Genomic DNA, 12,800 nt, shown 5'->3' with positions numbered 1-12,800 from the left:
CAGGCACTATGATAGGGAATACAGGCAAGACATCCCAAGCAGCAACTTAAGCTGTTGTGCCCCAAAGCCCACCCTAAAAATTTCCTATTTCTTGATTTCAGTGGTGGTCATACTGAGTAGACTCATTTTGTAAAAATTCATCTAGCTCTACCCTTATAACCTGCCACTTTCTTGTACACATGTTATTTTTGTTAATTAATGTTGATGTGTAAATTAATGAATGGAAGCTTAGTCTTCTAGGTTATCTCTTAAATCAGAGAGAAAATCAAGGCTGTGATCATAGATTATTTACTACGTGAATATTATATAGAAACCCATAGTTTTATCTCAAAACTGCTCTCAGAAGAAAATTTATAGACCTGAATATTTTCAATATCATCGGAAAAGGTAGCAAAAATATCAAATCAGTATCAAGAAACATGAATGAATAAATGTGGATAGTAGAAAAATATGAATAAGAAGAATACAAATAAGAAAAAATAAAGATTTATTAATAAATATAAAGACACCTTTATGATGAAACAATGAAAGAAAGATATGACAGGTCCAAGAGGGATAACATAGATTCACAATTTCAAGAATGAGAAAGTACAGTAACTTCAGAGCTTAATCCACAAATAAGATGCATAAGCATTTGCTATATGGACTTTTTATTTTGACACTCATTCCATTGAGTCACAAAAAAACTTAATTTTAGGCATTTGAGTGTTAGCACCCTTTCTCTAGGTTGGGACTCAATTTTCTTTTCTGTTTTTATACATTTTTTTTTTTAATTCTGGGAGCTGTGGCATAGCAGGTTCAGCTGCCAGCTGCAGCACCGGCATCCTACATGGGTGCCGATTTGAGTCCTAGTTGCTCTACTTCCAATCCAGCTCCCTGCTAATGTGCCTGGGAAAGCAGCAGAGGGTGGCTCAAGTGCTTGGGCCTCTGCAACTACATGGGAGATCTGGTTGAAGCTCCTGGCTCTAGGCTTCAGCCAGGCCCAGCCCTGGCTGGTGAGGACATTTGGGGAGTGAACCAGTGGATGGAAGATCTCTCTTCTCTCTCTGTTTCTCTCTCTTTTTCTCCCCTGTCTCTCTTTCTATAACTGATTTTCAAATAAATAAACAAATCTTTAACATATATACAAATAATTCTGAATTGTGCCAAATAAAAACTCCAAACAAGTACTATTTATAAGACCCACTGATGTTACATTCTTCAATGATACGATTACGTAATAGCTTTTTTAAAAAAAAAAACCATATTTGTCAGTATATCCTTTACTAGCTATAATCTCCTGCAGATTAGAGATGTTAACACCTGACAGAATCTTGATGTTTGATGATACCTGGATCTAATGAAAACATCAACATAGCTTTCATTCATCAAACTATTTTATTTAAGCTCCCTACACAAACTTGAGGAGTTATGTTGGGTTTGAACAGGAGCGGGGAAAATGGTCAAGTTAAAATGAGAGGCCAGCGCCGCAGCTCACTAGGCTAATCCTTCGCCTTGCGGCGCCGGCACAGCGGGTTCTAGTCCCGGTCGGGGCGCCGGATTCTGTCCCTGTTGCCCCTCTTCCAGGCCAGCTCTCTGCTGTGGCCAGGGAGTGCAGTGGAGGATGGCCCAAGTGCTTGGGCCCTGCACCCGCGTGGGAGGCCAGGAGAAGCACCTGGCTCCTGGCTTCGGATCAGTGCAGTGTGCTGGCTACAGCGGCCATTGGAGGGTGAACCAATGGCAAAGGAAGACCTTTCTCTCTGTCTCTCTCACTGTCCACTCTGCCTGTCAAAAAAAAACAAAAAAGTTAAAATGAGAAAACGAAGAGTTTTCATTTGTTGGGAGCTGAGGTCAATGAATCGTAACTAAACATCTGTGCTGTGTAACCTGTCTCATGTGTGTCAGGGTCTACAGGCCAAATCTTCTGCTGCCTTTACTGCCTTAGCTTTGATTGTCTCCCTTTCTTTCTCTGCCTTTGCCTTCGGCCTTTCTCTTTGCCTCCGTTCATCCAGACTGCTTGTCCAGAGGAGTCTTTCTGTTTCTCTTCATCTCAGCCTCCATTTCCATGCAATCTTTTTCAATCGCACTGCACTTTCCACTTTCTCTTGGCAGGATTTGGACTACCAGCACAGTTGCTGTCTCTTGAATATCTTTCTCAAATACATCATCGTCTACCTTGAGAATACTTTTACATCTGCTGAGCTGCTCTGGGGCTTTTATTTTTTTTTTTTCCTGTTCTGCACACATCTTCCTTTCCCACATACTCCCCTGGTCTATAGCAGTGTTTTATTCGAGAAATTCACAAAGGCGTGTATTGCAGGCAGATCATGCCAGCTGGCTGGGACTTGGTTCTCTCAGGGAGTGGGTGTAAGAACTGTGACTGGAGGGTAGGGTGGAGGGAGCTGAGCGCCAACACTGGGTTATTCTTCTCTGCCATCACCTGCTCAGAAGCCTGGGTATCCATTCGGTTCCTGGATGTCAGCTTGCGTTGGTCACTGTTGAGTGCATCCTCATGACAAACCCCAAGGCTTTTCTCATGCATTTCTCTTCTGCATGTCTCTAGTTTGTGCTTTGCACAAGTGCTAGGAGATAATTTTACACTTTCCCTGCCACTCTTGGTGATAGGCAACTCTTCAGTTGCCTGCTAAAGATGCCCTTAGGCCACTACCTTCATTCTGATACTTACCCATCCTCTTCTCCCATTGCCAACACTATCTTTTTTGCAGATATAAAATCCAATATTCTGGGTTACTTTAAGTTCTCCAGTCTGTAGAATTAAGATTGCATCAATGATGTATCAAATTAATTCACAACATGAACCAGGCTGCCCTTGCCACTCCAATCTGCATGATAGCTAAAGACATATTTTTATGTGTTAATAAAATATTTATTTATTTACTTGAGAGACAGAGACACACAGAGAGATCTTCTATCTGCTGGTTAGCTCCCCACATGATTGCAGCAACCAGGGCTCAATCAGGCTGAAGCCAGAGTCAGGAATTCTATTTGGGTCTCCCACGTGGGGGGCAGGGTCCCAGGAGCTTGGGCCACCATCCTGCTTTCCCAGGTGCATCAGCAGGGATCTAGATCAGAGATAGAGTAAGTGGGACTTAAACTGGAACTTGGATATGAGATCCTGGCATCATAAGTGGTAGTTTAAATCATTACACCACCACACTGGCCCCAGAGATACTTTTCTGAAGTGTGAAGATTTTTACCTACTTTTTTTGTTATTTATTTATTTTTGCTTAAACTCTTCCATGATGCCTTTTATTATTAAATTATATTATTATTTATTATTAAAGATAACTGCCTATCCTTCAAAATGTCTAATGAGGCCTTTGTGATGTGGCCTTGGCTTGCCCCATATTGTGGGCTGAACTATGTCCCTTCAAAATTGGCAAGTTGAAACCCTACCCAACCCATGAGCACCTCAGAAGGTGACTTTCTCAACAGGGCGTTCTCACAGAGGCAATCCAAGTTCAAGTAAGGTCATTAGAGTGGCCCTAATCCAACAGGACTGGTGCCCTGGTGAAAAGAGGAAACTTGGCCACAAACACTGACCCATGCAGAGGGAACATGGTGTGAAGATGTAGGGAAACCACTAGGTGAATGCAAAGATGGATGTCTACCAGCCAAAGAGGCAGGCAGGGAGCAGACCCTCACTGCTCTCAGGAGGAACTCACCCTGCCAACACCCCCCTTTCAAACTTCCGGTCTCCAGAGCTGTGAGACAGCAAGTTTCCATTGCTGACGTCACCCCGATTGTGGTACTTTCTTATGTCAACCCTAGCAAACCAACACAGCTCCCAACTTTTTCTTATTTTCCCTTCTGCATTTCCACCCCCTCACTCTACTCCATGCCATGCTATCTTCTCACGTTCCTTAAATGTGCTAAATTCTCTTTTATCTCCAAGCCTTTGCTTAGGCTGCACCCTCTGCCTGGAATAATCTTTCACTCAGCTGTTTGCTTGCCAAAGTCTATGTCCTTAATACCTTCCCTTAGTGATCTCCCTCTAAGGAGAGTCCTTCCTGCCCAGCTTCTCTTTCCACCACCAAGACTTTCATTAATGGGATCAGCATTGTGGTGCAGTGGTTCAGCTACGGTCTGCAATGCCGGCTTCCCTTGTGAGTGCTGGTTCAAATGAGTCCTGGCTGCTCCACTTTGAATCTAGTTCCCTGCTAATTCACACAGGAGAGCAACAGAAAATGGCCTAAGTACTTGGACCCCTTAGCACCCATGTGGCAGACTCGGATGGAGTTCCAGACTCCCGGCTTCAAGATGGCCCAACCCCTGCCATTGCGGCCATTTGGGAAGTGAACCAGTGGATGGTTTTCTATCTCTTTCTCTTCCTGTCTCTCCCTCTATCTGTAACTCTACCTTTCAAGTAAATATTTTTTAAAATATTTATTTATTTATTTGAAAAGCAGAGTTACACAGAGGCAAGGCAGCCAAAGAGAGAGAGGTCTTCCATCTGCTGGTCCACTCCCCAAATGACCGCAGTGGCCAGAGATGAGCTGATCCGAAGCCAAGAGCCAGGAGCTTTTCTGGGTCTCCCACTTGGGTGCAGAGGCCCAAGGACTTGGGCCATCTTCTACTGCTTTCCCAGGCCATAGCAGAGAGCTGAATCAGAAGTAGAGTAGTCGGGACTCGAACCAGCACCCATATGGGATGCTGGCACTGCAGGCAGCAACTTTACCCACTGTGTCACAATGCCGTCACAGCCCCCAATAAAATGTATCTTAAAGAAGACTTTATTAATGCTCTTCCAGTAGCACATGGCATACACTTATTGGACAAGATGATAATCCATATTTATTATTTGTGTCATCCGTAGAGAACAAATTTCTTGAAAGCAGGGATTATATAGTAGAAACCTACTATTTCTGCCTTTTTGGTGTCCATCCTCCCATTGGGTAACAGCTCTCCAGTTTTCCCCCCAGAAAACCTTACCTTTGCCACTGTCAGTCCACGAGATTCAAAGATGCCACTCCACAGCTCAGAGCTGAGCAGGGCACCAGACCCTGTGAATGAGGCTGTACCTCCTTCTCATGTCTACAGAGAAGGGTTCAGGGATATCTGGTCATGACTATGTCTGCACTTAAAGCCAGCTGTGAGATTTATGCTGGGATTCTTAGGAAAGAGAAACTCTGTTGATGTTGGAATTGCTATCCTTGGGCCCTGGCAACCTGTGACCTTGCAATTTCTATCTGGGAAGAACTCACGGAAGTAAGAACAATGCAGAGGAAGAGAGAACCATGATAGGGAGAAGGATCATTACTCATCCAAACCAGGGCTTGAGACCCCTATTTCTTTTTATTTTTTTATTTGTGGACAGGCAGAGTGGACAGTGAGAGAGAGAGAGAGACAGAAAGGTCTTCCTTTTCTGTTGGTTCAGCCCCCCGTGGCTGCTGTAGCCGGCGTACCACGCTGATCTGAAGCCAGGAGCCAGGTGCTTCTCCTGGTCTCCCACGCGGGTGCAGGGCCCAAGGACTTGGGCCATCCTTCACTGCACTCCCGGGCCACAACAGAGAGCTGGCCTGGAAGAGGGGCAACCGGGACAGAATCTGGCGCCCTGACCAGGACTAGAACCCGGTGTGCCGGTGCCGCAGGTGGAGGATTAGCCTAGTGAGCCACAGCGTTGGCTAAGACCCCCATTTCTTATCCAAGACCATCATGCTTCTATGTGGATTATATATTCACTGATGAGAAAATGATGAGTGTAAAAAAATCTAGGAGAAAATCAGATAAAAGTTATGACTTCCTCAAGAGGATTAGACATATGAGCACCTTGTAGGCCAACTTGATGCCAAATTTATTCTACATAATTTTTCATTTGGCTCTAAGTTAACAAGCTTATGAAATCATTGGATTGGCTAAGCGGGGTGTGTGTGCACATGTGTATTTTCATGGACATATATGTAATTAGAGAAGGTTTTATAAAAGGTCTCATTTTATTAGTATGCAAGGCAGCACATATGCAAGGCTTAAGATCAGGGGGTTTCAAGGTGGGGTTTCATTCTTGGTCCTGTCATTTTTTTTTTTCATTGTATAATTGAAAAAAATTTACTATGGGGATAATAATGGTACAACTTCCCAGGGCTGTTGGGAGGATTCAGGGAGACAACACATGGAAAGCCAATGGCACAGGCCTGAGTCCCTCACAGGGTCAAGAAAAAAGGCTTGCATCTCTTTTTAAAATAAACATTTTATTTAAAAATATATGCTTTTTTTTTTAAAAAAAGAAAGAACACATGCCAACTTTGGTATTTTAGCCATTGCTTCTTTTTTCTTCCTTATAACCCACATTGCTTTCTGATTACGTAGAGTTGAGCAAGGAGACCAAGGTGAAAACACCACCATGCTGTGCCCACAGAGAATGTGTGCTTGGTCTTTTGTCCTTTACAAGGTGCCTCTTTGTGTTTCATGAAGGGAGGATTTTAAACACCCAGCAGTGATCCACTGCCCTCCTTCCTCCTTGCAGGGCCATTGGAAAGGAACTCTGGGGAGCAGTGTGGGCTCTGTTCCTTTGGAAAACATTAAGTTTGATTCCAGGATCCCCTCCCCCCCCATCCTCCCTTTTTCCATAAATGCTTAGGAGCTGCTAAAGCATTGATAGGAAATGCATGCTACCAGTGTCCATGTTGGGAGCAGGTGATTAAAATGAGCACAGGAGTCATTCAGGGGTTGGCTTGTCTTAACCCATAGAGAAAAACCACCAAATCCTAGAATCAGAAGGGAACTTCAGCATTACTGAATCCAATGAGTCCTATTACAATTTCCTTGGCACATTACAAGTAAATTCTTCTCACTTATCTCCCAATGGACAATCTCAGCCCAGCCAGGGCTGCTCTAAAAATGTAGACTCTAGGATCAAATTCAGCTCCTTAACACAACTGATCAGCCCTCAGCACAGTAAGACCATCTTGTTCCAAACCTGGACACAAGAATCCGTGTCTGTTAATTTCATCTACCTAATAGAGCAGGAGCACTTTCAGCATCTGAGCCACCTTATATTGGATTTATGGGAAAATGAAGACCTCGGACTTTCTGCTCTAAGTTTTCTTGTATCTACTAGCACACTGTGGGTTTCCCACTGCGAGGAATGTTGCAGAGACCAAATTGCCTTCATAACCCTTTTTATTTTTCTCTCAGGGGATGGAGGCCCACTAGGGACACCCTGTTCTCCCTTAGAGAGCTTGTTATGATGACTGAGAATAGGGTAGGGACAAAAGATGCTTTCCTCTACCCTTTTTCCAATTTCAAGGGACTTCTGTGCCCATCCACCAAAACAAATTCTACAAGTCACAGCCGTTTTGCATGATGACAGACAATCTCCAAGTGATACTGCCACTGGACCCCAGATAAGGAGACACAAATCAGTGTAGGAGATAGCTTTTAGCTAGAAAGAGTCCTCCAATCTCTTTGGAAACAACCAAGATCCCTTTTAAGCATAGCTAAAAGGTTTCTAGTTTGAGAACTGGGCGATTCCTAATGTTCTTGCTTAAGGGAACTACAACTCCTCAATCATTCAAAATCCGAACAGTCTGTGCTGAATCCATTCAGTATTGGATAGCTGAAGATTTGCATGCTGTGCACATGGCAGGCATCAAATAACTATCCACTGGATGAGTACATCTGATGTGGGAGTTTTCAACCAGGCCAGAATCAGTTTCTGCAAGAGCTCATCTGATGGGATTTAAAAGGGTTGTCTCAAATGACTGGGATACGTTTTACTGATTCTATTTTTCCCCCCTGACTAGAAATAAATATGTTTGAAAGGCAGAAGGCTATCAGTTCACAGACTATTGGCTATTCAGGTGAGGGCTGTCTGTTTCCTCACTTACTGGTGCAATCACTGTATTGTTAAGAATGGGTATCTTTATAAACTTACTCTTCACAAAGTTGTGATTCACTTTTCATAATGTGACAACTTAGCTAAACTGAGAGGTCCCTTTCCTCCTTCCCTTCCTCCCTCCCTTCTTTCCTTCCCTCCCTCCCTCTTTCCTTCCTTCCTCTTCCTTCCTTCCTCTCTTCCTTCCTTCCTGCCATCTTTCCTTTCATCCCTCTTTCCCCCTCCTTCTCTTCCTCCCTCTCTTTCTCGCTTGCTCTTCCTTATAATAGAATGTGTGTTGTCTCAACATCATCCTTAGAAGCAGGAACTGTAATAATGAGCATTGGGTTACTGAAAGTGCCTTCACAAATGAATTTTCTGACTCCATTGGCTAAGTATGGATTTACTGGGTTGCAGCAACATTGGAATGGTTGCAAATGTCTGCAGATTTGCATCACCCTGGTTGCTCAAGCAGTGTTAAGAAAACTACATGTGGTTGCCTTCAGGTTCTAAGAACTTTACGAAACTTGAATGTGGCCACTTCTTCATCCATCTCCATACAACTGCTAGTTACACTCATCCAACAAGAGAACATAACTGAGTTTAAAAGAACTTGACATAAATATCTCCAATAGGAAACAGATGAGTTAACATATCTGATCCAATAGAGGCCAGCTTCATCAATTTTCTCTTAATTGTCTACAGTCCCCCCACCCCCACCCCTAGTGTCACAAATGACCTACAAAGAGACAGGGTGAATGAGGGGAATGAAGACTGTGGGGGGAGACTGAGCCCAGTTATTCTGGGATCTGCTCTTTGAACTGTGCTGGGTTGCAATAGAAGTAGGAGCCAGCTTGTCTTTTGTCTACTGTGAGGCAGATACATCAGTCCTAGGTAACATCCTCTTAAAATCCCAACAAAAACGCACAATCTCGCCAATACAGATGCCTCCTAACCAGGTCTAGTCCTTCAGATAGAAATACTCAAAGGAGAAAACAATTAATACTCAGACCAGGGCCTCAGAAGATTAATTCTGAGATATAGGGTAGGAGGTGAATTTGTTTTCCAAAGGAAGTAAGGGGGAGGGAGGAATAACATACAAATAACAAAACATGGCACCTGAAAAGCATACTGATCACAAGCTTTGTCAACACCCAAAAAACATATCAACATCGGCAGAATAAACCAACGTGTGGAATGTGTTAAGGTTTTCTTTCACCATAGCTTCATCTGCAAAGAAAATGCCTGTAATTTTTCCCTCTAGGCTTTTGGTTCTGATAACTGACATAAAAAGCAAAGTAGGAGATTTGCCATGTGGATCTTTCAAAGCACAATGCAGATCAAGGAATGTAAAATGATTTTCATGTTCCTTTTGTGCTCTTCAACAAGAGGCATATTACCATTTCCAGCTACTAATGGTGAAGACTTTCTGTCTTTTCACATCCGTATTCATTGCCAAGATGAGCTTGTTCATGGGAAGCAAGTGGCTGTGAGTCATCGGGCTGGAGCCATGAGTCATACACAGAGAGGCAACGTGTGGTCTGGTAGATTAATCAGGAAGTTGTAGTGAGAAAGGCCAGGTATCATTCACAGCATGTTAAGGGTTAAAGGCTTTTGGTATAGAACTCTGCAACACTGCTTTGCAAGATACTTGCACACACACGTTGTGTGTGTATGTATGTATACACATATATGTACGTGTGTATACACACATATAATATACACAAACGTATATAACTATACACATGTGTCTGTGTGTATATTTGTCTCCTTCCCGCCAACTTCTGGCAGCTTTCAGAGTAGCAGTCACCAAAAACACTTTGTGTTCACACATTTTTACAAGTTAACAATGGAATGACTTCTAAATCTTTGGTTTATCAAAATGAGAGCTTCTAAAATCACAACATTTTTGATTACTTTTCTCTATAAGTGCACAGTGAACACTTTTTTTTTTTTACACAAGAAAACAGTGCCTCAGTGATTTAAATTAAAACAACAACAACAACAGCAACAGCTACTTTCTACAGCGTGTAACACTATAAAATGGTGAATTGGAGCCACAGTGAGCCCTGTGGAGACTGTCTTGCAAGTTGAGTTTCTTAAACTCCCAGCCAAAGCATGAGAGATGATAAGGAATGCACGTTGGACCATGTCTTTTTGCCTGCCATTGTTTTTCAGTGGGCAGTTGTGCTTTCTTTCAGAACCCCGGACCTGAAATACTCTCTCCAGTAAATGTCACCCATATTTATCCTTGCAATATAAGATTTCCAATTTCCCCAGAGGAACACCAATCAATGATTACTCATACATCCAATGGGATGAGCTTGGTGACTTGTTGGGCCAAGTCATCCATTTCTTCCTAAGGAAACTCTTTCAACTATGCATATGCAGAATGAGTTCTGCAGGACAACCTGGACGTTTAGCTTTTTAAAAAATGGCTTAGTTAGGAGAAAGGCAGCTCACTAAAGTTGAGAAGTCATCCCCTCCCAATGTTGGGACAGAAAAGGAGGGGCTGACAAAAGAGGAGAAAAATGATTAACATCTTGGAAAAAAGGAAATAAAAGTGGAATAGGAGAGAGATAAATGAAGGTGGACCCTTCCTTCCATAACAAAGCAAAAATAGAAGTTGGACCTTCATAAGTAATAGTCCTGATATGGTAACCCTTGGTGTTTATTCCTGGGGCACGGGAAGCAACATTGCTCTCTATGCTTGTCTGAATCATCCCTGTTAAGGCTTCCCGCTCATGTGGTCATCTTTGGTCTTTGGATCAAAAGCCAATTGTGTGGAGAACCTGAGGAACCCCTTCCAGGCAAGAGGTTTTCTTGCTTCAAGGTTCTCAGCTAATACACAAGGATTATCAGCAAAGAGAAGGCGGGAATGACTGGGCTACTGGTTGAAATGGAGGAAAGTTTTGGGTGGAAATCTCCAGACCAAACACAGATGAGTTGTGCCAAGTGACCACAAAGAGTCCTAGTACAGGATGGGAACTACTCCAATGGGGCAGTTGTGGGTAGAGGGACATCGAGTTGATTTTTGATTTCCTGGGAATGGGTAGATTCTGTCCTCCTGTTCTTCCTCAAACTCTCCCTCACTGAAGTTGAACCTGGCTTCTCTTCTGAAAGACAGAAAACGGAGACACAGGACACTGCCTCAATTATGAGCATGTCCTTCCCTTTTCTCCCAAAAGACTTTATGTTTTCTTTCCACAGTAAATTAATGAGGAAAGCTTACAGTATGAGTTTATGCCCCAACAATGCCTGATAAAAATTATGGGCTAGAAAAAATATGGATATTTGAAAAGGCAGTGAAAGAATTACTTTTTGGCATCCATAATCTGAGAAAGCTCAATGTTGAATGCATTATTGACATCATTGACAGTTATTGAATGCTGGTAAATATGACATTTTATATATTTTTTTTTCTTGGAAAAATGACCCCTGTATGTTCTTGTTGCTTGTCATAGAAGTCTCCGTGCTTCTTTTTAATTCCCTTCTTCTTCTTTGTATCTGGGGGCGGGGGTAACATGAGAATTTATGGTAGTGTGCTTTTTCCCCGCGGAATGGGTTTTTCTGAGCATGGCTGCATCAGGCCATCTACCACTGCTGCAAGTGAAGGTCCATAGGGGAATTCAAATTGAGATCCGTGACATCCAGGAAGTCGATGTTAAAGATGCTGGGGCCACTGGTGGCAAGCGAGCTATAACCCGGTGTGGAACTGGGTGGAGTCAGGTCCAGCCACTCCATGGTTTCCCAAGGAGATTCAGTGAAACTTAACTGCAGCCCATTACTGTCCACAGAAGAGGGTGAAAACTGCGTCTGCATTGGGGAGAGGGGGCCTGGCAAGATCTCGTGGGCATTGAAGAGGTCTTCGGCAGCCTTCCCAGAGAATCCATCCGTGATGCCATCAAAAGGAGCCTCCTCACCCCCGATTTTCAGAAGTGCCACATCGCTCACCTTTCCTAAGGGGCTCTGGGAATTGAGTAAGACTTCAAGGTGCTCGTCGTTGTCGGTGGCATAGTGGTCGAAGGCAAGCTGGCCTCCTGAAGACGCTTGGTCGAAGGAAGCCGAGGGCTTGGGGAGGACAGCAGTAGGGCTCCGGGAAGGCCCAGGGATCTTCGGGACTTTCTGAAGACACGAATGGTCCTCCCTGGCATCAGCTGGCATTTCTGTTGGTGAAACACAAGCTCCCTTGTGAAACTGCTTCAAAAGGAGCACGCCATACACAAGGAGTCTTTGGGATGAGTTACTCTTAGGCATGGAGATGGACATGCTCCCCTGGTCATTGCTCATCACCCATTCTATTCCCTGCTCTGCTTTAGGTACCCCTCATTCTTCTCCCTTTGGTCTTTTCCAAAACCACTTCACTCCGGAGCTCCCACTCTGTCATGATGATTCCTTTCCCCATTCTTTCGCTGGCCCCTGAGAATATTGCATTCTCTGTGTTGCCCTCAGCGGGGGCCCATTTACTTCAGAGACAGGAAATGAGTGATCGAGTGCCAGCCTGCTGCCACCTGCTGATTATTACTCTCTATTCTTTTCCCAATCCCCCACTGGTTTTGAGGGGCAAGCTGCTCTCCTCACCCCCAGCCTCCTGGTCACTTCTGCTCATTTGCTGATGACACTTCCCTGGTTCATTGCCTCTTTTCTACCTCAATACTCGTCCTGGGCAATCTTTGCATCCTTAGAAATCTGTGCTGGCCTCTTGGCTTCTTGGCCTCTTCCTCAATTTCAATGACTCCTCTGTCTCCATGCTGTGGCACATACCCTCGACCTGGTCATCCCCCAGAGCTGCACCCCCTTGAAATCTCAATGTCAAGCATGAGTTCCTCTCCTGGTCCATCATCTCCCTGCTCTCTAGCTCTCTGATGAAGTACTGCAGGGCAATAATTTCTCAGCCACTTAAGAGTCATTCCAGGGGCTGGCTCTGTGGCATAATGAGCTAAACCTCTGCCTGCAGTGCCAGCGTTCCAAGTGGGTGCTTTTTCCC

General features: G+C 44.0%; 1 protein-coding gene across 11 annotated transcripts in view; it reads right to left on the bottom strand.

Moving 5' to 3' along the window:
* Window positions 1–6,167: 6,167 nt before the first annotated feature.
* The window catches only part of MYOCD (myocardin), a 111,077-nt gene continuing 104,444 nt past the window's right edge, over window positions 6,168–12,800 (bottom strand). For all 11 annotated transcript variants that reach the window (XM_008270708.4, XM_070061404.1, XM_070061406.1 and 8 more), the window contains one exon: window positions 6,168–11,979. In XM_008270708.4, the coding sequence (XP_008268930.2) occupies window positions 11,408–11,979 (572 nt within the window). In that variant the 3' untranslated portion in view covers window positions 6,168–11,407. The remainder of the gene's footprint in view (window positions 11,980–12,800) is intronic.

Source organism: Oryctolagus cuniculus, chromosome 17 (assembly GCF_964237555.1).
Source record: "Oryctolagus cuniculus chromosome 17, mOryCun1.1, whole genome shotgun sequence".
Classification (NCBI taxonomy): Eukaryota; Metazoa; Chordata; class Mammalia; order Lagomorpha; family Leporidae; genus Oryctolagus; species Oryctolagus cuniculus.
This window is presented reverse-complemented; position numbering and strand designations above follow the sequence as displayed.